We start from the raw sequence: 22,298 nt of genomic DNA on the forward strand, positions 1-22,298 counted from the left end.
AGTATGTTTTATCTCTCATTTTTATCGTTAAACCTTGTTTCTGTCTCGTGGCGTCATTTCCCCTTATTTTACCACAGGCCGCTTAAATACACAGTGTTGCGATATGTAGTGCTGTGTAGAGAGGAAAGGGTTTTTTTTGCACAACCCCTTAAATACGGGTTGCCAAAGCTGCTCTGTAGTGGAATATTTAACGAGCTGCATTTTCTCGGACTGTTTGAACGACTCGCCCTCAAGCCAGCAACGATTGTTACCATATGTCCAGTATGTGCAGGACTGCCCTGCTGCTGTTCTTGTGACTGTGTAGGAGGACAGACAGAGCCACTCTCCGAAACTCGAAAAATCAAAGAGGCCGAGACCAGCCGTGGGTTTTGATGATAGGGGTTAATATTCCAATTGGCTTATTAAGTTGAGCCAAATACGATGAAGTCGTGCCGTCGCTGTGCGCTTTTCTTCAGTTTCCCTCGGCTGCTGCTGCTCTTTCACGCCCCGTGAACTTCTTAGGGCTCGGAGTTTCAGCGTGGCTTATTAACATGTTAAAAGTGTCAGTGCTGTATAGGTCGTCCTGTGACAAATGCATGACCCATTCACTTTCCGGGGGGGGATTATGGTAGGAAGTAGTAAAGTTTTTAGAAAAGCAAAATAAAAAACCCCTGCTGACACCTGCCGTTCAATAGGGAAATAGCGCTGAGTAGAAGCGCTTTCGAAGACCCGGGGCGGGGCGGAGAGAGCCGTCTCTCACCGGGCGAGCGCTGACAAGGTGAAACTACCCGCAGGGTCTCTCAGAGTTAGCAGAGATGGGCGACGGGCTTGGCTCACCAGGAAGTGAGATCTCGGCGTAAACCGTGTCTGTGTTCCGGGACGCACTGACCGCTCCGCTCCCAGCCGGAGATACCAGCCAGGATGCCGCAGAGAGTGTTCGCCCTGCCGAGACAGGAGTCCCTGCTCCTTCCGGCGGTTCTTAATCCCTTCGTGAAAGAAACCCGTTTGGTCACAGCTGACAAAATCAAGGTAAACTATAAGCATTTTTTGTTGTTGGAGAGGACACTCAGGCGTTACTGCACTGAATGATTTCTGTTTTGGGTTTATTCTTCCCGACAAATCCAATGATTGTCCTGTTGATTTCCGCTAGGTTTTACACGGGTGGTGTTATGCAATCCTAATCCGTTCAAATCTGGCTCAAACAAATTACGTGCTTTAGTTTTCTCTTTTCAATAATCCGAGCAGAATGAGGAATGTGCCGTTTGAATCTAAAATGATTGACACCTTACTCGGGTGTCTTGGAAAATGAAGGAAAAAGTAATTTTACTTCTAAAAAGATAAAAAAAAACACCGTGCAGGTGATTTTTGATAGTTTGTGTGATTATTGTCACTCATCTTTTCTCCAAAGTAATGTTTAATAAATCTTATTCGTAAGAACCAAAACAGATGCCCGATTTTCACAAATAAATTAAAAGCTCCTCTTAAAAATGTGTATAAGAGAATGACAAATTGGTGCGAAGTGTGTGATTTTACTAAGATTATTTCCTTCTGCAACCCAGTTCACTCATTTCTACATCATTACAACAGCACTAAATACAATCAACTTTACAATTGACAAGGAATAATTAAAAGTACCATCAGAAAAAATATCTCAGTCTGGGATAATTATATTATCATTATAATAAATAGTAATACTAATTGAACAATTCATTGTCAGTGCTGTGTGTTCTCTCTCTGCAGTGTGTCGGAGACAGTGTCAGTGCTGTGTGTTCTCTCTCTGCAGTGTGTCGGAGACAGTGTCAGTGCTGTGTGTTCTCTCTCTGCAGTGTGTCGGAGACAGTGTCAGTGCTGTGTGTTCTCTCTCTGCAGTGTGTCGGAGACAGTGTCAGTGCTGTGTGTTCTCTCTCTGCAGTGTGTCGGAGACAGTTTCAGTGCTGTGTGTTCTCTCTCTGCAGTGTGTCGGAGACAGTGTCAGGGCTGTGTGTTCTCTCTCTGCAGTGTGTCGGAGACAGTGTCAGTGCTGTGTGTTCTCTCTCTGCAGTGTGTCGGAGACAGTGTCAGTGCTGTGTGTTCTCTCTCTGCAGTGTGTCGGAGACAGTGTCAGTGCTGTGTGTTCTCTCTCTGCAGTGTGTCGGAGACAGTTTCAGTGCTGTGTGTTCTCTCTCTGCAGTGTGTCGGAGACAGTGTCAGGGCTGTGTGTTCTCTCTCTGCAGTGTGTCGGAGACAGTGTCAGTGCTGTGTGTTTTCTCTCTCTCTCTACAGTGCGTTGTGTTAGGAGCAGTGCTGTTTCCCCTCCGGGTGCTGTGCTTGACGGTTCTCCTCCTGCTGTCATGGCCTGTTGCAGCCATAGCAACATTCCTGCACCCTATCAAAGGAGCCATCGAGCCCATGGCAGGGTGGAGACGGTAAACTCTTTTAATTGCTGTGTTTGGCTCTTGTTACTGTGCTGTATCGCAAAGGATAGGTCCTGTGTCTGTTTTCTGTGACATTTCTGTGTACCTGTTTTGGGATTTACTAAGGCATTAAAAAAATAAGATAAGATCACTTTATTGGCCATATGCAATTTCTTGTATTAGGAATTTGTCTTTTCATATACCCCAACTTGCTCTCCATGAGACACACAGACAGGGGGAGAAGCTTGGGGTCAGAGTGCAGGGTGAGCCATTTATATGGCACCCCTGGGGCATTTGGGGTTAAGGGCCTTGCTCAGGGGCCCAATGAAGTAGGTAGGATTCCTCTGCCGGCCACGGGATACGAACCGGCACCCTTCCGGTCACAGGCGCAGATCCTGAGCCACAGGGCCACCGCATCGCCCTGGCACGTCTCATAGGTAAACATGAGGCGCACTTTCCTTTGGCCAGTTCTTTATCTTTGTTTTTTATGCAAATGAATAGAATGAGGAGAATGACATCCATGGAAATTATTTTTGAAGTCGATCTTCATTGCGATTTTCCTGCAGGCAGCCAACAGTACTGCATTGTTTTGGTGACCGGTTATGTGCTGTGGGTGTATACTACACACTAATCACTCTGGCGATGTCTAAGTCTCCAGGGTAATCAAGCTTACGAGATTAGGATCTGATGAAAAGAACGGGGTTCTGCACTGGCCTTTCTTTTCCTTTTCATAATTAAAATTTTAAAAGTATAAATCGGTGGTATTTTTTCCCCACAATTAAATATTATGTAAAATTGTGTGATATAATATTAATTTTCTCTCACCATTTCACAATTAAGAAAATAGACCCATCTAAACAGACTTGTAATTTTGATTTGCATATGTGTACTTCTGTAGTCAGGTAGTGCCTACAGACTAGCTAGTATTTTGTGTAGTCAGGCTAAATTCTGTTTAAAAATAAGTCATGGTCTACATTTTTAAATGAAATGAGGTTGCACTCACAGTAATGATCTCTTATCACTGATATGCTTTTGAGGCTCTAAATAGAAGCCTGTGTACAGTTCGAAGATAAAGGCTCAGCCAGGGTCTCATCAACAGAGCAACACCACATACGCTCGTAAAGATATGAACTGATCACTATGATAAGAGAGACTCTTGCCTTATAAGTTGTGTTAATTGCTTTTGCAATGTTTTGGACTTTTCTATAGCTTGGCCTCTCGGGGGGGGGCTGTCAAGGTTTTTTTACTGAGCACAAACGTTGCTCTATGTGTTGTTCCGAGTCAGGGTCACAATGTGAAGTGTAAGGGCACAGAGACTCTTTGCCAAGCGGTGAGATGAGTCACTGACCAGTGTTCAGTTCTTTGCCAAGCAGTGAGATGAGTCGCTGACCAGTGTTCAGTTCTTTGCCAAGCAGTGAGATGAGTCGCTGACCAGTGTTCAGTTCTTTGCCAAGCGGTGAGATGAGTCATCAACCAGTGTTCAGCTCTTTGCCAAGCCAGACACTATTGAGTCCCTCCGCAGTGTTCAGGGCTCGGCTATGTGGTGAGATATGTCCCTAACCAGTGTTCAGCTCTTGGCTGTGTGGTGAGAGCAGTCACTCCCATAAGTCACTCCCCAGTGTTCAGCTCTTGGTTGTGGGGTGACAGAAGTCACTCCCCAGTGTTCAGCTCTTGGCTGTGTGGTGAGATATGTCCCTAACCAGTGTTCAGCTCTTGGCTGTGTGGTGACAGAAGTCACTCCCCAGTGTTCAGCTCTTGGCTGTGTGGTGACAGAAGTCACTCCCCAGTGTTCAGCTCTTGGCTGTGTGGTGAGATATGTCCCTAACCAGTGTTCAGCTCTTGGCTGTGTGGTGACAGAAGTCACTCCCCAGTGTTCAGCTCTTGGCTGTGTGGTGACTGAAGTCACTCCCCAGTGTTCAGCTCTTCCCTAACGAGCTGCCCCACGGTTCTCGCCCTTCTTCACCTCTGCTGCAGGCTCCTGAGCCAGGCCGTGATGAGCTGTGTGGGGCGTGCGTTCTTCTTCTTCCTGGGGTTCAGGGTGCAGGTGAAGGGTCAGAGGGCGAGCAGTGCCGAAGCGCCCATCCTGGCTGTGGCCCCCCACTCGAGCTTCTTCGACGGGATTGTCTGCATCGTGGCCGGGCTGCCCTCCACTGTGTCCCGCTCCGAAAACCTGGCCACGCCCGTCTTCGGCCGTAAGTGGCAGCTTTATTCCTCTGGCCTGTTTTATGCAAATAACACGGATAAAATTGAATGAATTTAAGTAATTCAGCCAGCCTGTGTTTTTGTGTTAAAATAAAGCAGTGTCTTTATAGGGATTCATTTTGCTGTGAAGGGTAATACTTCCCACTGTCCCACTGAAGAGTGTCTGAGTTGCTGTGTCCGTCTTTTCAAACTGGCGTGTTTCCTCATCTTCTGCAATTAGTGCAACAGCCATATCGCCCTGCACCTCACAACTGGCAGCCCCACTGAAGCTCAGCAGGTGGGAGCCTGGTCAGTTCCTGGATGGGAGACCTCCTGGGAAAACTAAGGTTGCTGCTGGAAGAGGTGTTAGTGGGATCGTTAGGGATCACGCACCTTGTGATCTGTGTGGGTCCCAATGCCCCAGTATAGAGACGGGGACACTATACTGTATAGAAAAAGGAGCCATCCTTTGGATGAGAAAACCGAAGTCTTGCCTCTCGGTGGTCATTAAAAATCCCAGGGTGTTTCTCAAAGTGCAGTGGTGTGAAGCCCAGTGTCCTGGCCAAATTTCCCCCTGGCCTTTACCAATCACGGCCTCCTAATAATCCCTATCTCTGATCTGGTTTCATCACTTTGTTCTCCTGCCCACTGATAGCTGGTGTGTGGTGAGTGCACTGGTGCAGTATGGCTGCTGTTGCATCACCCACATGGGGCTGCACATTATTGGTAATGGAGGGGAGCCCCCAGTACCTGTAGAGTGCTTTGAGTGGAATGTCCATTAAAGCGCTATATACTGTAAGTGTAAGTAATTATTATTATTATTATTATTATTATTATTATTATTATTAGTGCTGATGGAGAGCCCAGACATGGAACAGTAGAAGCCAGAAGCTTTTTAGTCACCAGAGGTGAGTGAGAATAGAAGTGAACCTATCCCGTTTCTCGTCCCAGGGTTCCTGCGCTGCCTGCAGCCTGTGCTGGTATCCCGCCTGGATCCTGATTCCCGGAAAAACACCATCCTGGAGATAGAGAGGAGAGCCACATCGCAGGGGAAATGGCCACAGGTGCCTCTTCACATCCTTACCAATGTATCACCTCGTCTCACTGCAGGACTTTGACAATGCTTCACCAGTCTGCCTGCTCATTTGTGTCTTAGTTACGACAGCTGGAAGAGCCCTTGAGGATGTGCCTGTGTTACTTCAAGTTTTTCATTCTGTCTAGACGGAGCTCTCCCTCTCCTGTAGCCATGGACTGCACATTTTTGTTATCTCCGTGTAGAGTTGTGGTCCTTTTGTCTCCTGATTTCATTTTTGTTTTATCAGATTGTTACATGCTGACAGATTCTTAATAATGTTAACATACGTTACTGTGTTCTGCTTGAAGGTATTAATTTTTCCTGAAGGGACCTGCACCAACCGGTCCTGTCTCATCACATTCAAGCAAGGTGGGGACGCTCTACATTCCAGAGAAGAATTGAACTAGCCCTGTCATCTCTGTGCATGTGTTTTGTGGAGTAGTATTTGGCCTGTTTTATGCAATTAAACAGTGCACTGAGGGGAGTACATTGAGTATTGCTGCAGTACAAGGAGGAAGGAATTTCCCCCTAAACACTGCACTTGTTCAGGGATCAAATTTCACGAGTAGCTGAATCCGAACTGTCGCATCAGTGCGCAGCTGTAAACAGAAAATGGAAGAACCAATGTTTCAAAACGGAGCCTTAAAAAAAAAAAACCCTGCTGATTGCAATGATCAGCAGCAGGAAACATTTACCTCATGCAAAAAAAAACGGTCTGTTAATTATACTGAACGAAATGCAGCTTTAAGCGGAGTCTGGCCCTGTTGATGCAACATCAACTTCCTTTTCTCTCTCATTTCCTGCTAGCGTGGAGATGGCAGGCCACTGTCGGCACTTACAAGCTAGGCTGCAGTGCACTGCCAATTACCTGACAGCACCTCTGTCACAGCCTGCAGCCTCACCAGAAGAGTCAGCACTATCTAGTTCAAGGGCAATGAAAGAAAGGGCTTTTCCTATAAGGGCTTTCCCTGCAGTGACCTCATGGACAGTACATCATCATAAACCCATATATATGATCTGTAATGATATGTATGTAGTGATTATGTCTCTCAATAGAAGTCTTCCACTTCTGCTGTTAGGTGCCTTCATTCCTGGAGTCCCTGTGCAGCCAGTGCTTCTCCGATACCCGAACCAGCTGGTCAGTATGAACGCGATCTCAGTCTTGTGAAGAAGTACAGCTGTCAGCTGCAGCACTGCATTCATTGTAAAGCAGTAGTGCAGCTTGTCTGTGTTGTTTGTAGTACAGCCTGCTGTTTTCTAACGTTAAACTGGAACCACTAACCTGCCTTTTAGAGGGACTGTGTTATGCAGGAGATCTATATTGGCAAAAGAGCATTGATGCAAACATCATATAGTAGGTACTGTGCATAATAAAAACGGTTTCAAGAGTGATTATTTTGTTGTTCAGTAAGAGGATAGTTTTTGTCCCCAGTGCAGATTTTTGATGTTTCCTTTATCTCCTAAAAGGTCATTTTAAAGAAAGTGTAAACTTAATATTATGAAACGAGGGGTGAAAGTGCAGGTAAAAATATATTTTTTTTTGTCAGAGTGTATTTCCTTTCCTTTCTATCTGGGGAAAAAAAAAGCTTTGAGTGCTGTATCACCAAAAACCTCACGAGAGTTTGCTCTGTTTCAGGACACTGTGACGTGGACCTGGCAGGGGCCAAAAGCGTAAGTCCACTTCTCTGAAAGATCCTCCCTTTGCGAATGTGCCTCATGATGCATTAAGCAAAGTGTTTCATTCCAGTTATTGCTGCTGTTATTTTTTTTATTTTTAGCAAACCTTTACTGTGTTTTATTCAGGCAGATGTGCATAAGGGTGTGGAGTTAATCTGTTGACCTTACTATTTTATCAAACCGGCTTGTCCGTTACTGAACGAGATCATGAATAAGAATGATCTAATTAATAAAACATGTGAGCACAGGCAGTGATCTAAATATTAAAGGATTTTAAACCTTGAACTGATGACATAAGAGGTTGTTGTTAAAGGTTCCCTGAGAAATTAAAACACCGCCTGCTTGGTTATGGGGGAAGAACCCGTTCATATTAAATTTGTCAAAGGGAATGAGGTTTGGATGCTTGAGTAAAGGTGGACTTCATGGATTCTTATGCTGAGTGAAGGAGCTGACATGCATAGTCTGGAATTCAAGAACTACAAGAAGCTGCTGTGTTTGTAATGATGGGGGATGAGGAAAGCTGATTGTGCTAGCAAATAAGTCCAGTAAATATCTGCACAGTTGCAGGATGTACTTTTGCTCTACATTTGAGTGGCTCTCCTTTTCATGCAAAGGGTTATTGAATTTGCAATAAAACTAGAAGTAGTGTAGCTTGAAGGGGTTTTATTCCATTTGCTGTGCAATTTCTCAAACCTACCGCAGTAGAGTTTGACCTGGGGAGTGTTAAGGCACAGCCCAGTGTTGTGAAATACGAGATGACATCTCCTCTTCCCCCATTCTCTGTGGTTTGCATTTGCAGAAGCACTGCTTAATTGCTACCCATCGCTAGTTCAGTTTAAAACAACCATGTAAATTGCTACTTTTGACCTTGCTTGGTTTTAGTGACAGGCGCTTAGCTCGTTTTTTCTTAAGGAGAAGGCTTCCTTCTGCTGCAGCCTGGAGTGACCTGGTTGTGCATTTTGTTTGTAACTCCACAGGCGGACTCTCCTGTTGCTGACACTGTGTCAGTTATACACCAATGTAGAGATTGAGGTAAGATGTGTAATAACTCAAGGTTCGTGAAATGTTTAACTGTTGGGAGACCAGCACTAATGCTTTGGAATGTGAAGGGTCATCAGTTTCTGCTCTTCAGTTTTCCCATCCTTCCTTGACAAATAATCGTCACCGCAGGACTGACCAAAGAGACCATAGTGAAGAGGATATCCGAGCCATTAAAATAAAACCGCCATCTTGTCGAAGTCCTCCGAGTCATTGACAAAGTTCAGAATGAATAATGAAACACAAACAAGAGGTACCAAGTTTTTAAGCTAAAATGTGGCTCCTTTTAGAACTGAGCTGCATGAGATACTCAGTTCCATTAGCTCCAAAGGTCTCTCGCTGTTTGTAAACGTTCTTCTCTCCCTGGTCCAGAAGTGACATGGACTAAGATGACATGTGAGCAGATGTGTCAAAGCAGTTTCTTACACATGAGCGATACTTTGTATTGTAGCTGAATGAATTCGCTGTAACATCCTCAGTAGCACTTGTTGTGGAAAAAAAAGCAATTTGTCATGTGTCATTGATAAATCGTTAGACTTTAAAAACAGTATTACACATAATTAGTAAATGATTTTATTTCAAGTACTGGGTGCTTATACTTTTCGTTCTGTTTCTGTTTCACTTTCAAGGTAACTTATTAATCAGTTTCCTTAGTGACGGCTTCAGTTAATTACAAGACCTCATTGTGCGGTTTGGGCTTTAAATTTCAAAATGCACATGCACATCACAGCAGACCTGGGCTGTAAGTTCCCACAGCTGTGCAGATACAGTGAGAGATCTGTTCTTAACCAGCAGCTCTATTGACACAGAACCCATTAAAGAGTGTCAATTCTCTGTCCTCATTGTGGCATTTTCACACATGGGATTTTCTGTCATGCACAAGTTATGCTTTCCCAATACTGGATGTGAATTTGTGTGTTTGTACGGATTTTGTCTTCTTCAGTTTCTTCCTCCACACGTTCCGAGCGAGGAGGAGAAGAAAGTCCCCATGCTGTTTGCCAGCAGAGTCAGGAGCACTATGGCCAAGTAAGAGTCAGACCCAGTGCTAGCAAACCCATTCTGCAGAGCAGCAGAGCAGGAGCTCTGCTAAAGCTCAACAGGACACTCCATGCTCTGATGATATTTTTGCTATATACAGTGTATATACTGTATTTGTTCTCCTTGAAAATGTGTCTGGGTTATGAAGTACCTGAGGTATAGAACATTCATTCCCATCCTTTTTCACTTGTTTCTTTTACTTTTAAAAATAAGATTTTGGAAAGCCGGATTCTCTGTTAAATATCATTATATGCTTATTTAAAGAGACCTATTTCAAAAGGCCTGTGCAGTAAAATGCAGGCTGCACTTTCTGTATGTCCACGCAGTGAGATCTCCATTCCTTGTGTCTTTTAATTGTGCCTTAAAGACAGACTATAAGACAGTGAAGACAGGTGCATGTATCCTCCCTGTCAGCTGATGTTGGTTAGGTGGGATGATCAGCACAAACTCTAAAAGAACTGTGATATTCAAATGACTTTTTTGTTTACCAGTTCTGTTTATCTCAGTGTAAATCTTCATGCTCTTTCAGCCTCCCCTGTGGTCTCGACACCATAAAGGCTAGCGATTCTCATCTCCTGCAGTATCTGTCACGCCCTCTGCAGCCAGGGGGCGCTCCTTCTCTGTCCTGTCCCTAGTTTCCGGTCTGCTGTCCTTCCTGTCCCTCTTTTTCCCTTGGGCTATATATTTCCGGGTCTTGCACTCTGTCCTCGCTCAGCATTGACGTTTGGATGTCCTGAGACCCACCTAGCACCAGGGCGCCCCACGTCCGCTCCCTGAGGGCATAGGTTTCTATACGGCATTCCTGAACTCTTTGCACTATGAGCCCGGGCCTTTTTCCCGTCTCGCCGCTACGCATATGGGTCTTTTTCCGCTCTCCTGCTCCCCACGGTTAGTCCCTTTGGATGTCCGTGACAGTATCCTCTTAGCCTCATAGTGCAGGCTGAACCTGGAGGAACCTAGCTCTCTGTCTGCGTGCTCAGCTTTGTGCATCTGTATGTGTGTTTCAGAGCGCTGGGCGTGCCTGTGACAGACCACACCTATGAGGACTGCCGGCTGATGATCTCAGCAGGCGAGCTCACACTGCCCATGGAGGCCGGGCTAGTGGAGTTCACTAAAATCAGCAGGAAGCTCAAGTGAGGATCGTGCAAAGATTTCAGGGGTTCGGCAAGTTTTAAGACGCTTGTTCCATGCACAAGTGGGGCTCCAGACTCCTGACGTCACAGGCTCGAGCCCAGCTCTCTTGTCATTGGCTGACTGTGACCAGTATTTCCTCGAACAGCAGCGAGCGATTGGCTGAGTCCTGCCAGGGTGTGGGATTAAATGAAGTCGGCAGAGGCTGCCAAGCAAAATAAACTGTCATGACTTCCTGGTTGCCTACAGGCTTGCAGTGGTGATAGTGATGGACATGCCCCTTCACCAGCTGGTGCTAAGCTTCCTGTAAATCACACAGCCTGAAGCATGTCAAGACTTGGATGGCAGGAAGGGTAGGCAGGTTGATGGAGCCTGTCTGTCCTTCCTCAGTCTCGCCCTGTGGGATACAGGAGTTGGCACTTTTAGCCAAAATAATTGGCAAATCTAATTTGTCTATCCGTGTTTCAGAAGGACAACTGTCTATTCAGAAATTGGAAAGAGAATCCAAGAAACATCTTATTAATAAAGTACCTGCAGTATAATTATCATCCCTGGGAGACAACTGGGATTCTGTGTTACAGCTGTGCAAATTCCAAAGCTACAGTTTCTAAAGAGGCCCGAGTCTCTCCTGGTACTTTTTAAGCACTTTTTGCTGCAGATGATTTTTTTTTTAAAAGTGTGCTCCTGATTGTTGGGATCTCCTCGCGTTCTTACTCCACAGCCTGAAGTGGGACAATGTGAGGAAGCAGCTGGAGGGATTTGCAGCGATCGCTAGCTCCTGCAAAGGGGGTCGGATCGGGATCGAGGAGTTTGCAGGTTTCCTGAAGCTGCCCATCACGCCTGCCCTGCAGGAGCTGTTCGCCCTCTTTGACCGGGTAGGTGAAGGATGAGAGAAGTCGGTCCACTAGATTATTCACACCACTCTCGGTTTACGGTTTTGTGTCATCCTTCGAATGTTTTTTTTCCCGAATCATACAGCCCAGGATTTCAGTTATTTATGGTTCATTCAAAGCAAACAACCATCAGTGCACCTCAGACGGTTGGACCAATGTATCGGTCTTTAGAGAAAGCGTATCTTGGCCTGGCTTCAGTAAACACCTTGTTTGGGATGTGTTGAAGATGAGGTGACCCCTCTGTGCTCCTCTGCAGAATGGGGATGGCACGATAGACTTCAGAGAGTACGTCATCGGTCTCAGCGTCCTCTGTCGACCCGCTAACTCGGAGGAAAACATTCAGATGGCATTTCAGGTACAACAAATACCATATAAAAACTGCCGTTTGGAAAACAGGAAACTAATCTTACGCGTCAACGTGGTGCTCCGAAAATTGTTTTCACTGCGGCTCTGCGAGTGGAGTTATTTCACCTGGCCGTTTCTGTGCCAAGCTGTTTGACGTGGACGAAGATGGGAACATCGACCAGGAAGAGTTCTCCTCCCTGCTGCGGTCCTCCCTCGGCGTTCCAGACCTGGATGTCTCCCGGCTGTTTGGGGAGATCGATGCCGATGATTCCGGACACATCACCTACCGTGAGTCCCCTCCGTCTGCCCGTCTCCGGATCCGGAACGAGAGGGCGACCTGTGCAGGCTTGCAGCCTCATTGAGGTGGAAATGCAGCCGGGTCGATTCATGCTGCTTTATTTAAAAATCAAGTTTTTAATACAGGTTTTCTCAAAAAACAAAACTTGCAGCTTTGAACTGGCAAAAACAAAAGATGAACAGTCCTGTGGATCGTTATCCTCTGGATTATTCTGCATTATAATTTCCCAGGAGGGAGACCTCCTGGGAAAAACTAAGGTTGCTGCTGGAAGAGGTGTTAGTGGGGCCAGCAGGGGGCGCTCACCCTGCGGTCCATGTGGGTCCTAATGCCCCAGTATAGTGACGGGGACACTATATTGTAAACAGGTGCCGTCCTTCGGATGAGATGTAAAACCGAGGTCCTGACTCTCTGTGGTCATTAAAAATCCCAGGGCGTTTCTCGAAAAGAGTAGGGGTGTAACCCCGGCGTCCTGGCCAAATTTCCCATTGACCCTTACCAATCATGGCCTCCTAATAATTCCCCTCTATGAATTGGCTACATTACTCTGCTCTCCTCCCCACTGATACCTGATGTGTGGTGAGCGCTCTGGCGCACTATGGCTGCCGTCGCATCATCCAGGTGGGGCTGCACATTGGTGGTGGTGGAGGGGATCCCCATTACCTGTAAAGCGCTTTGAGTGGAGGGTCCAGAAAAGCGCTGTATAAGTGTAAGCAATTATTATTATTATTTTTATTATTATTAATTAATGCAGTTGTATAATTCAAATGGCATGATGTGGAGACAAAGCTCTAATACCAGCATTTGGTTTTTGCTTTGTCCCCCTCAGCCGAGTTCAAAGCCTTTGCCCTGACCCACCCCGAGTACGCCAAGCTGTTCACCACCTACCTGGAGCTCCAGCGGTACCACGCCCTGCAGGGGGAGGGGCTTGTGCCGGGCCCGCCCACCAGCAGGATCAGCCCTGAGAGCGCCGGGGAAGACAGCGCCTCGGACAAGAAAGAAGACTGATGTGGGGACTGCCACTCCCCTCTGTACATATCGATCTCTTTTTTTACTGTTTTTAAATGGGCTGAAGCAATGTTTTTAATAAACAGTTAAATCATTAAGTGCTTTTTTGTCCCCCGAGTGATTTCCTGTGCTTCAATTAATGAAAAGGGGCAGCTAAAAATATCATATCCATCTTATCTTTGCACTATGAGACATTGCTATAAATAAAATATAGGTATTGTTGGGATGACATGGTTTTTCAGTTTGTACAGGGAGGTTTGAACTTCTGTCTTGATTTTGCATAACAATGCTTTACTACAAAATGATTTTCCTTAAAATGTAAAGTTGCTTCTTTATAGACTATAAATGCATGGGTACCTAACTCACCTAGAGCTTTGCTGGAGGCAGCCACAAGCAGAACACCAGTTTAACAGAGTTCTTAGCCTAGGCTTAGTACAGAGAGATGCAGACTTTGACCTCTTAGTAAGTAACGGGCCTAACTCTATACTGCACTGCCTCTTGCAAAAGCTGTGTTAGAAGCACCTAGACTGAGCCCTGGTGTTCTGTAGTTATTGATGTGCAGACAGAAATGAGAGAATCTTTTGATTTTTTTCTGTGCATGTGATGTTTTATATCACGGATGTTGGAGGTCACCGGATGCACTGCTTCTAATCTACTAATCCATAGTAACGTTGATAAATACTGTAACCACGAATGCAGGCAACGATCATACCCTGACATGTGGAGATGAGACTTGCTGCTTCAACCTCCTGATGATCTTTGTCCACCAGGTGGCCCCAGTGCATGGCCACCTGCTGCAGGAGTGTGAACCGCAGTGCCTGGTCTGTGGTGAACACCAGATGGCAGTGGATACTAACACAGGGGGAAGTGTCTGGGGAGCAGGTTCATTCTGGCTTGAACACTTTGACAGGCTGAGTGAGTCTGAGTAGGGCACCGTTACCACTCTGTTCCTCACTTCTTTCCCCTTCCTGGGACTGGCCTTCAGGATACAGCCGGATCACATGGATACTTGCGCCCCACCGGCCTGGAGAGTTGTGCTCCAACGCAAAGGGGGAGGAAGTGTATTATTAGCGTATTATTACAAGAGGCCCCTGTACATCAGGAGCCTTGGTAGCTCAGACGGCAAGGGTGTCTGGCTCCTGACCGGAAGGTCCCGGGTTCAATCCCAGGTAGGGTCAAGCGATGGAGCTTGCTCTAATTCCTTCCAGATGACTGGTCCACTCAGCCTGCTTTCCAAGTGAGTACCAGGGGTTAATCCTTCCAGGGGTAATGATACAGGAGCATGATACTGACCACATTGCTTCCACCTCCAGTGTCAGACTGGCCAAGGTAAATGGTGGCTCTTACCCCCCATACCCCATGGACTTTCACTCTACATGAGCCTAAACCATTGTGTCCTGTTCGGTTATATGCAATGCCATCTGTGTGCACTTTCCTAAAAGCACTGGAAAGTGGTGAATTAACTCCAGAGCGCTGTAATAACTCTGTCTGCACTTTTACTACCATTAATCTTTCATTGTATTATGACTGCAAAGCTGTCAGACCATACTCTCTTTTAATTTATACAAAAAAGAAAGTTGTTCAACTGGCAATATATATTCATGATATTTTACAGGATTTCCTGTATTAGTATGGTTATTTTTCAAGGATAAAATATCTCATAAGCGATGTATACAAGGATAAGATGGGGACTGAAAGGTGCTGTTGAGGTTACAAGAATATAAAGAACATAAAGTTTTAATTTGTCCTGTTTCTGTCTTCAAGAATGTTTTCGGTTTTCCTAGATGACTCAAAAAACCCTGTCTTGAAGTACCCTTTGTACTCAGAAGAGGGAGCTAGAAAGCTAGAAAGCACAGTTGGGGTTGTGCAGTAGTTCGATGCTGGAAGACATGCGACTATACAACATCCCCTCCGATGTCAGGGAAGTACTCTTGATCTTCCTTATTTGTCTGGGGATGAGAGATTTCATCCTACTGTTTTCATCATTCTTTAAAATAAACAGAAAGGCAATGAAATAGTGGAGTATCAGTTTGTTAATTACAGCCTTGCTGTGGTACCAGCCCTGATTTCAAGGTTTGATTTGTTGCAACCTTTATAAGTCAGTGTATCAGTTTCATTTTATTTAATCTGAATTGATAAGGTTACAGAGAATCAATTAAGTCTGTTTTCGATGTATAAATCTTGCTATATCCATTTCATCCCTGCCTGGGGAAAGCCTGTCTAGTCAAATTGCAGACAATCAGCACTGCTAATCTGGTTTCATTTTACCACAACCTCACAATAAGAATCCAATTGCCCAGAGTTTGATAACCCTCTTAGAACACAAGGCAGATCAGAAGCCTGTATAAAGTAAAGGTCACTATTGACAGTTTAAATGTCTAATTGGACGGATGCATTACTGAATATTTTTTGTTACAATCTGGAAATTCTATTTTCTTGAGCGCACAATTAAAATATACATTCATGCAAGGAGTTGTCTGAAATCTGTGTGTCCTGTTACATAGTTTTCACTATTTATTCTCACTTGCTGGGATTGGAGAGTAACTCACTTCAAAGGGCAAATCCCCTTTGATAGTACAAATATTTCTTTTCAATATATATATTTATTTAAGAGGTCAGCTGGAATCTGGATGTCCAATTACATCAATATCTTTTATAGTGTTAAAAAAATATTTACATGTATAAATCCAAAATGAAATCTACAGCACAGCTCTCAAATGTAAAGCCAGTTTCAAACAGGTGTTAAGAACAGAGACAGCTGGCTGAGTCAGGTGTTCGAGGTGCGGCAGTCTTTCGTGTCCCATCCTTTAGCAAATTCTTGCTCTTGGGCTCTTGTTTCCAGAGGGCTGCTGTTACTGAACACACCAAACTCTGAAGCCCGTCACTGCTGTTACTGTGTCCAGTTCAAGTTCACACCGCAAATTTCCTGGTTAGTCATGGGAACAGTTGGAGACTTCTGCTTTATTCGTTTCTGAAATCATGCATGAGCGATCTACCGGCCTGATTGCTTGAATCTCCAGGCAGCTGCAGCGATGAAAACAGAAGTCTCATCGGCACAAAGTCTGCGTCCCTTACCACGTTTCTAGTTAAAAGACCTAAAAAACTTCACAGATGCTGAGTCACTTCATCCCTTTTATCTTACTTTGGGCTCAGAAAGCATGTCTGTGGTTGTTCTTGTGGCTTGCCTGCTTGCCAAGTAAGAATACATCTAAATCCCGGCCTATATTCAGGGAGATATTTTACATGCTTTTTGGGGGGGCGCAGTTTAGAAGAACAATTTATTTATGGGGGCAAATTTTCTTCAAAATGGCCCCCTCTTCCATTAGGAAAAATCAAATTTCTAGAAAAGATCGCATGACATGAGCTGTGAGAACAGCACATACTGCAGAAAAGGCTTAATGCACAATGGTGCTTCAAGCAGGCTGCTTTCCTGTCCAGAAAGTGAGACTCATAAGGACATACAGTATTATACACACATCCCCATTATACACTTCTCAAAAATATAAGATCAGAGCAGTATAATACAGCAGCCGCCCCCAGCACACACACACCAGAGGGACTGCAATGAGGGATTTTCCTTCGTCAGGCACCTCATTCACCTCCGCAGCAGAGAGCGCCATATAAATTAAACCCCTGCGCCAGGGGAGTAAAGACAGAGGCGCCCAACACAGTGCCAACATGTATTTAGCTGTAGTTGCTGGCGACACCAGTCAATCAATTCCTTTCTGCTGATGCCACAGGCGGAGATTATTATTTAGTAAAATACTCAAGCAGTGCAGGGAATACTTTGTTTAGCACTGTGAATAAAAAGGAAATCTGGTTCAAAACCATCTGGACGTTCCCAAACATTGTGTAAAAACATGCCCACAATCCTCCCTGGATGAATTGTATACTTTTATTGGCCTTGGAAGTGGATTAGTGTGTCGGCATCTACAAGGGGTGGCATGAAGATGCCCGTGTGGTGCACTCTGGGAAGATAATCCGGGTGGATAATTTGATGACTCTGATTTTTGTAAGGCAAAGATATGATGGTTCCAAATGTTCTCCCATGAATTTCCCAATGTTTAAATTCCTACTTAAAGCCGTAACAGAGTCCGACAGTTTGCCTGTAGCCTGTACAGTGAAATAATAACAATAGGAGGAAATCCCTTTGTTTCGCCCCTGAAGTTCAAGAGCTCATGCTGGGGGGGGTCAAAACCTGACCCCTAGAGGGCGCCACAGGCAACACACAGCAGCACAGGGACAAAAGCAAAAAAAAAAGACCTTACAGATGTCCAGCTCACCTACAGTAGCAGAGCTTTGCCATTACCAGCTACACATGACCTCACACTGACTGCAGATAAGAGGCCGATGAGAATCACAGCCACATGATGCCATTGACTAAATGAAGCCCACAACATCCAGTTTGCCAGCTGAAACACATTTCTGTTTTCTATGTTCGCTCACATGCTGAACCGAAGTGGGGTGTTCAACACGAATGACCTCTCTGGTAACAGGCCAGCATCCAGATGTGCAGCTTTTCCGCCTGCTATGCCAGACATTGTTGTGCTACTGTTCTTATTTAGAAGCGACGAAAGTCAAACAGCGAGTGACACTGGAATCGATTAACAATGACAGTTTTTTAATTGCAACCCACATGCTCATAGGGAAAGGGTGAGGGGCCTGTAAATTAACAGCATGTCCGTCTATGGATGAGCAGAATGCCTCCCGTCCTGTCTCCGCCTCATCTGACAGAGCTGTCTGACAGGGCCCTGTCTCGCCTGCAGCCTCACAGCAAAGAGGTTCCTGTAAGAGGTTCCCCAGACCTCAGGCACCGGAGACAGATACTATCTGGTGAGCCTTTTCAATAAAAATACAGAGGCACACATACTGTATCACTACCTATTTACCCAAGTCCAAAAGAAGAAGTTCCAGTGTCATTTAATAGGTTCTTATTATTCTCATGAAAGATATTCGCCCACTCTTCCAAGACAAACTTCTCATGTTTTTCCAGCTTGTGCAACCTGCGCCTCTGTTTTTCTAGCCACAAATGTTCTACCAGAGGCTGTGACAATAAGGCTTGAGGTTGTTGTGCCCTGGTAATACCAGATTATTTTAAAGACACACTGATTGAACTTGGGTGTCAGTTAGCCTCCCAGACCATGTCTGACCCCACACTTGGATAATACTTTCTTACATCCTCCTCCTGATAGGGAAACTGCCATCCCATTTCCCTTGAACGTGTTGATGTTGGACACCTCAGGCTTATTGATTCTTACACCGGTTGCTACATCTTTTGTGGTTAGTAATCTTTTACATTCGATCTTCAAACACGTCTCTGACTTTCCCCTTGACTATGTGGTCCTGAGTGTTTTGCGTCTGTCTTTTTCTACTATAAAACCCCGTTTCTATAAGCTTTCCGAGACTTTGTGAAGTTGCCAGAGAATATCAAAACATATAAGAATGAAGTAAAAGGAACAGACTTTTAACTTATTTACCCAGGACATGCACTTTTAAACACTGTGAATGTAGAAATATACAGTAAATAATTGTTTTTTTTACATCTGTGCTACTGATATTTCAGTCCAGAAATGTTAAACACTCTGCTTTAAATTTACATCTGCATTTCCTTTGCTAAGTCAGACTTTATTCACAGTTCCCCAAAGTTATAATACATGTGGGGGCTGCTGTAACTTGGCTGTAAGTTCTGCATAAACCATAGTACACATCTGACTTTGGGAGCCTTCTCTCCAGTCACTCCTGGCTACTTAGCTGTATTTTGTAAACTCACAGTGATGAAGCACCGAGCCTGTGAGGGCAGTGTGTGACTCAATGCCTATTTAAAACAGTAAGCATAGGAAACCTCAATAGAGAAGAGCATGAATTCATCCAGCCCCTAGAGTGAAATTAAACTACCTTTATAACCCTTTTGTCTACACAGCACAGCCTATTAAAGAAGAAGAGAAGCACAGAAAATAAATAGACTGCCTAAAATGCCTTGTTAGAAAACTGAGACCCCACAGCCTAACGGAGAGAGACGTGCAGTAAATTTAAACGAGCGTCATACAAAGTGATCTTCCACAGCAGGAAATCCCAGGAGGTTATGTGGAAGTGTCCACTCAGAAGCTGTTGATGTAGTTTTGAAATCTTATTTTCAACTTTTTAAAGGGTAAAAATCAGTGCTTCAATACAGTATGCTCATCACATTCCTTAATGGACAAATAAAGGTTAAATCCATAACGAACAGTAGAAAGAAGGAATAAAATGTTTCAGTGGTTGAGCCTTCTTTAGGCATGAAGTCACCCATCAATCCATACAAAACCCACACTGGCCATTAAAAAAAAAACTAAAGAACAGCTTCAATTCGAAAACGGACCGTTTTGATGTTAAACTTTTTTTCCTGCCGGGATCGTACGGATGTCTATTTCAAACATCATTCACAGACACAACCGACTGTAGCTCTGATTCTTCATCCCTCATTCCTGGAGAGAGACTTTCTGACTTGCCCTGTGCGGTCTACATTCTCACAGCTCCCCAAAGTGTCAAAACGTAGCAATTACAGTGGGAGCCTTGCAGTGGGTTTGCCTGCCTTCCTCGTCCAAATTCACTCTCCAGCCTCCTTAACCCTCATACTCCCTTAAAAAAGGGGGCAAGCGTAAGCCCAGCCTTCCAGTAATTGGGATGGGGAAGCAGCTTACTGCAGAAGCACCACAGAAAGTGTCCTCACCAGTAGTATCTCTGTGTGGTACAGCAATACTACAATGCATGACAAAGACGCTCTACAGAGGGTTGTGGCAACAGCACAGAGGATTATAGGATTTGACTTACAATGCCATCAATTGATGAGATTCACACCATATGCTGTCACAATAAAGCCCAATTTATCATTCAGGATCCCAACCACCCCGGCCACAATCTGTTCTCCCCCCTGCACTCTGGCAAGCAGTACAGACCTTAAAGCACAGACCACCAGACTTAAGAACAGTTTCTACCCTACAGCACCGCCCATCATGACCAGCTAACCGTGCAATGCCCCATAACTCAATGTACCTCTGCAGTATGGATTTTTGATTTTTGACTACAAAGTATTTTTGTTCACTACTACGTATTGATGGTTCTTTATCACGTATTTATCGTTCAGGTTGTTTATTGACTCCACATGCTATCATGATTTATTATGTACCATTTTGTAATGTACTGCCTACATTGTGCGGTGTTGTCTGTTGTACTGTGTTGTCTGCTGTACTGTGTATGTCCTGAGACAGCGGGGTGAATAAGAATTCAATGTACATTTAAATACGGCAATAAACTCCTCTACTCTACTATCTGCTAGTCTGCTCATGCCTTCCACATTAATCCCCCATGCCGGGACCACTCACAAAGACAGTAGCCTGCTAGAGAGGTCTTGGCATGCCCCAATATAGCACCTCCTGTGGATGGTCTGAAAAGTGCAGAACTGGGACACACCCAGCAGCAGGCTTGTCTGTCTTTGGACTGGCACTGGAGTTCTGGCTCTGCAACCACACTTCTAATACACAGCACATAGCACATAACTTGTCTTCAGGTTCTCCCAGGCCAGTTAATGGGAATACCGTGTGCCCAGGTGTAATAAAACTTTCCATTTCGGGAACAGAAGAGAGAATTCATTGGAAAAAAAACTGTAACTCCTGCTGGTAATTAGACAATCCTGTTGACGTGGGAACAATTCGATCTCCTACAAAGATTCGTAGCTCTCCCTCTGCTGTAAGGACTGTGATCCCTGTTGTTCGGAGGGTTAAGAAAATGTTGAGCACAGTGATGCAAGCTGAAAAGCAAAGCCGACACAAAGCATAAGGTCTTCTGTGATTTATAAACAACATGACCCTTTTAAACAGCTGTTTTCATGCGGTGAAGCAGAGTTTTCATGTCTCATTAAGCTCATCTAGCAAGATCAAGAACTGGCCAAATGCAAACAGCGCCCTGCGGGCTGAGAGGAATTCGTGCAGCTCGGCCCCATACTGGACATCAGTATCTGCTGTGGGAGACAGACTAACAACACTGGGCCGGCTCTTAGCGGGAGAAGGACATGGAGCGTGGGGTGTTCTGATACCACAGGTGCACAGGACTGGGACTGCTGCAGTGGTTTGTCATGTCCTGAATTTAAAAAGCAGCACAACCACATCTTCTTATGCTTCAGGTTTTATTTTTTTTAAATACAGTATACATCCACCCAAAACGAGTCACTATCACCTCAGTCTACTGTGTTCAGCGTGTCCTCAGTCTCCAGTGTTTAGCTGTCTGGGTATGTGCTCAGTCTACTGTGTTCAGCTGTCCGAGTGCATGCTCAGTCTACTGTGTTCAGCTGTTCGAGTGTGTGCTTAATCTACAGTGTTCAGCTGTTCAAGTGTGTCCCCAGTCTACTGTGTTCAGCTGTCCGATTGTGTGCTCAGTCTACTGTGTTCAGCTGTCTGAGTGTGTGCTCAGTCTACTGTGTTCAGCTGTCCGATTGTGTGCTCAGTCTACTGTGTTCAGCTGTCCGATTGTGTGTTCTGTCTACTGTGTTCAGCTGTCCGATTGTGTGTTCTGTCTACTGTGTTCAGCTGTCTGAGTATGTGCTCAGTCTACTGTGTTCAGTTTACAATATCATTGTAAGTTCATTTGGCTATTTTCTTTCTTACTTTGTACAGAGTTTCAAATTGTAGTTTTACAGAATAACTTGTTCATTCTGGTTTGTTAGAAGACACTCCTTAGGGTGTTTCATTTATAAAATGATTACAAAGGATGGTATAATTTCATATTGGAAAAACCCAATTGATAACTGGAGATAAAAATGACTTTTAACATTTATTTTAACACTTGAACTCAAAAACAAATTGAGCAATAGCATTTTATTCACTGTTGTTCTTATGGGTGTGCAGTCTCAGAAGTGCTCAGTCTTGAGGTGCAGTCTCTATTCAACTTTTCTTCAGGTCAAACATGCTTTTAGTGCAGTAACAAGCCTTCCATTTTCCCAAAACACGAAAATCATCAGATGTTGAGTTGCGTTTTGTGATGCACCTCCTTGTGAAAGAAAATGTTGGAAAAAAATAAATATCTACAGCCGAGAAATAGGCATCAGCGTGGTTCTGACATACAACAAAAACACGCCAGAGAAGCTCTGACCAAGTGCTTCACCTTTCCACCCGCATCCGATATTTAACGGTAGGCCAGCAGCACGGAGCAAAACAAAGCCATTTGAGCTTGTGTACAAGAAGCGATGGAGATCTTAAGACAACACTCATTGCATT

The 22,298-nt window shown here is 44.7% G+C and overlaps 1 protein-coding gene across 1 annotated transcript; it reads left to right on the top strand.

Annotated features, from left to right (window-relative positions):
- The first annotated feature begins 178 nt into the window (after nucleotides 1-178).
- On the top strand, nucleotides 179-13,151 carry lpcat2 (lysophosphatidylcholine acyltransferase 2). Its single transcript, XM_006641474.3, has 14 exons — nucleotides 179-1,008; nucleotides 2,242-2,384; nucleotides 4,347-4,564; nucleotides 5,505-5,617; nucleotides 5,937-5,997; nucleotides 6,708-6,766; nucleotides 7,265-7,299; nucleotides 8,283-8,337; nucleotides 9,287-9,369; nucleotides 10,389-10,514; nucleotides 11,234-11,387; nucleotides 11,662-11,760; nucleotides 11,897-12,038; nucleotides 12,875-13,151. Exons 1-14 carry the CDS (start codon nucleotides 901-903, stop codon nucleotides 13,051-13,053), a joined length of 1,575 nt encoding a protein of 524 aa, XP_006641537.2. The 5' UTR covers nucleotides 179-900; the 3' UTR covers nucleotides 13,054-13,151.
- Nucleotides 13,152-22,298: the final 9,147 nt, after the last annotated feature.

This window comes from Lepisosteus oculatus, chromosome 20 (genome assembly GCF_040954835.1).
Source record: "Lepisosteus oculatus isolate fLepOcu1 chromosome 20, fLepOcu1.hap2, whole genome shotgun sequence".
Classification (NCBI taxonomy): Eukaryota; Metazoa; Chordata; class Actinopteri; order Semionotiformes; family Lepisosteidae; genus Lepisosteus; species Lepisosteus oculatus.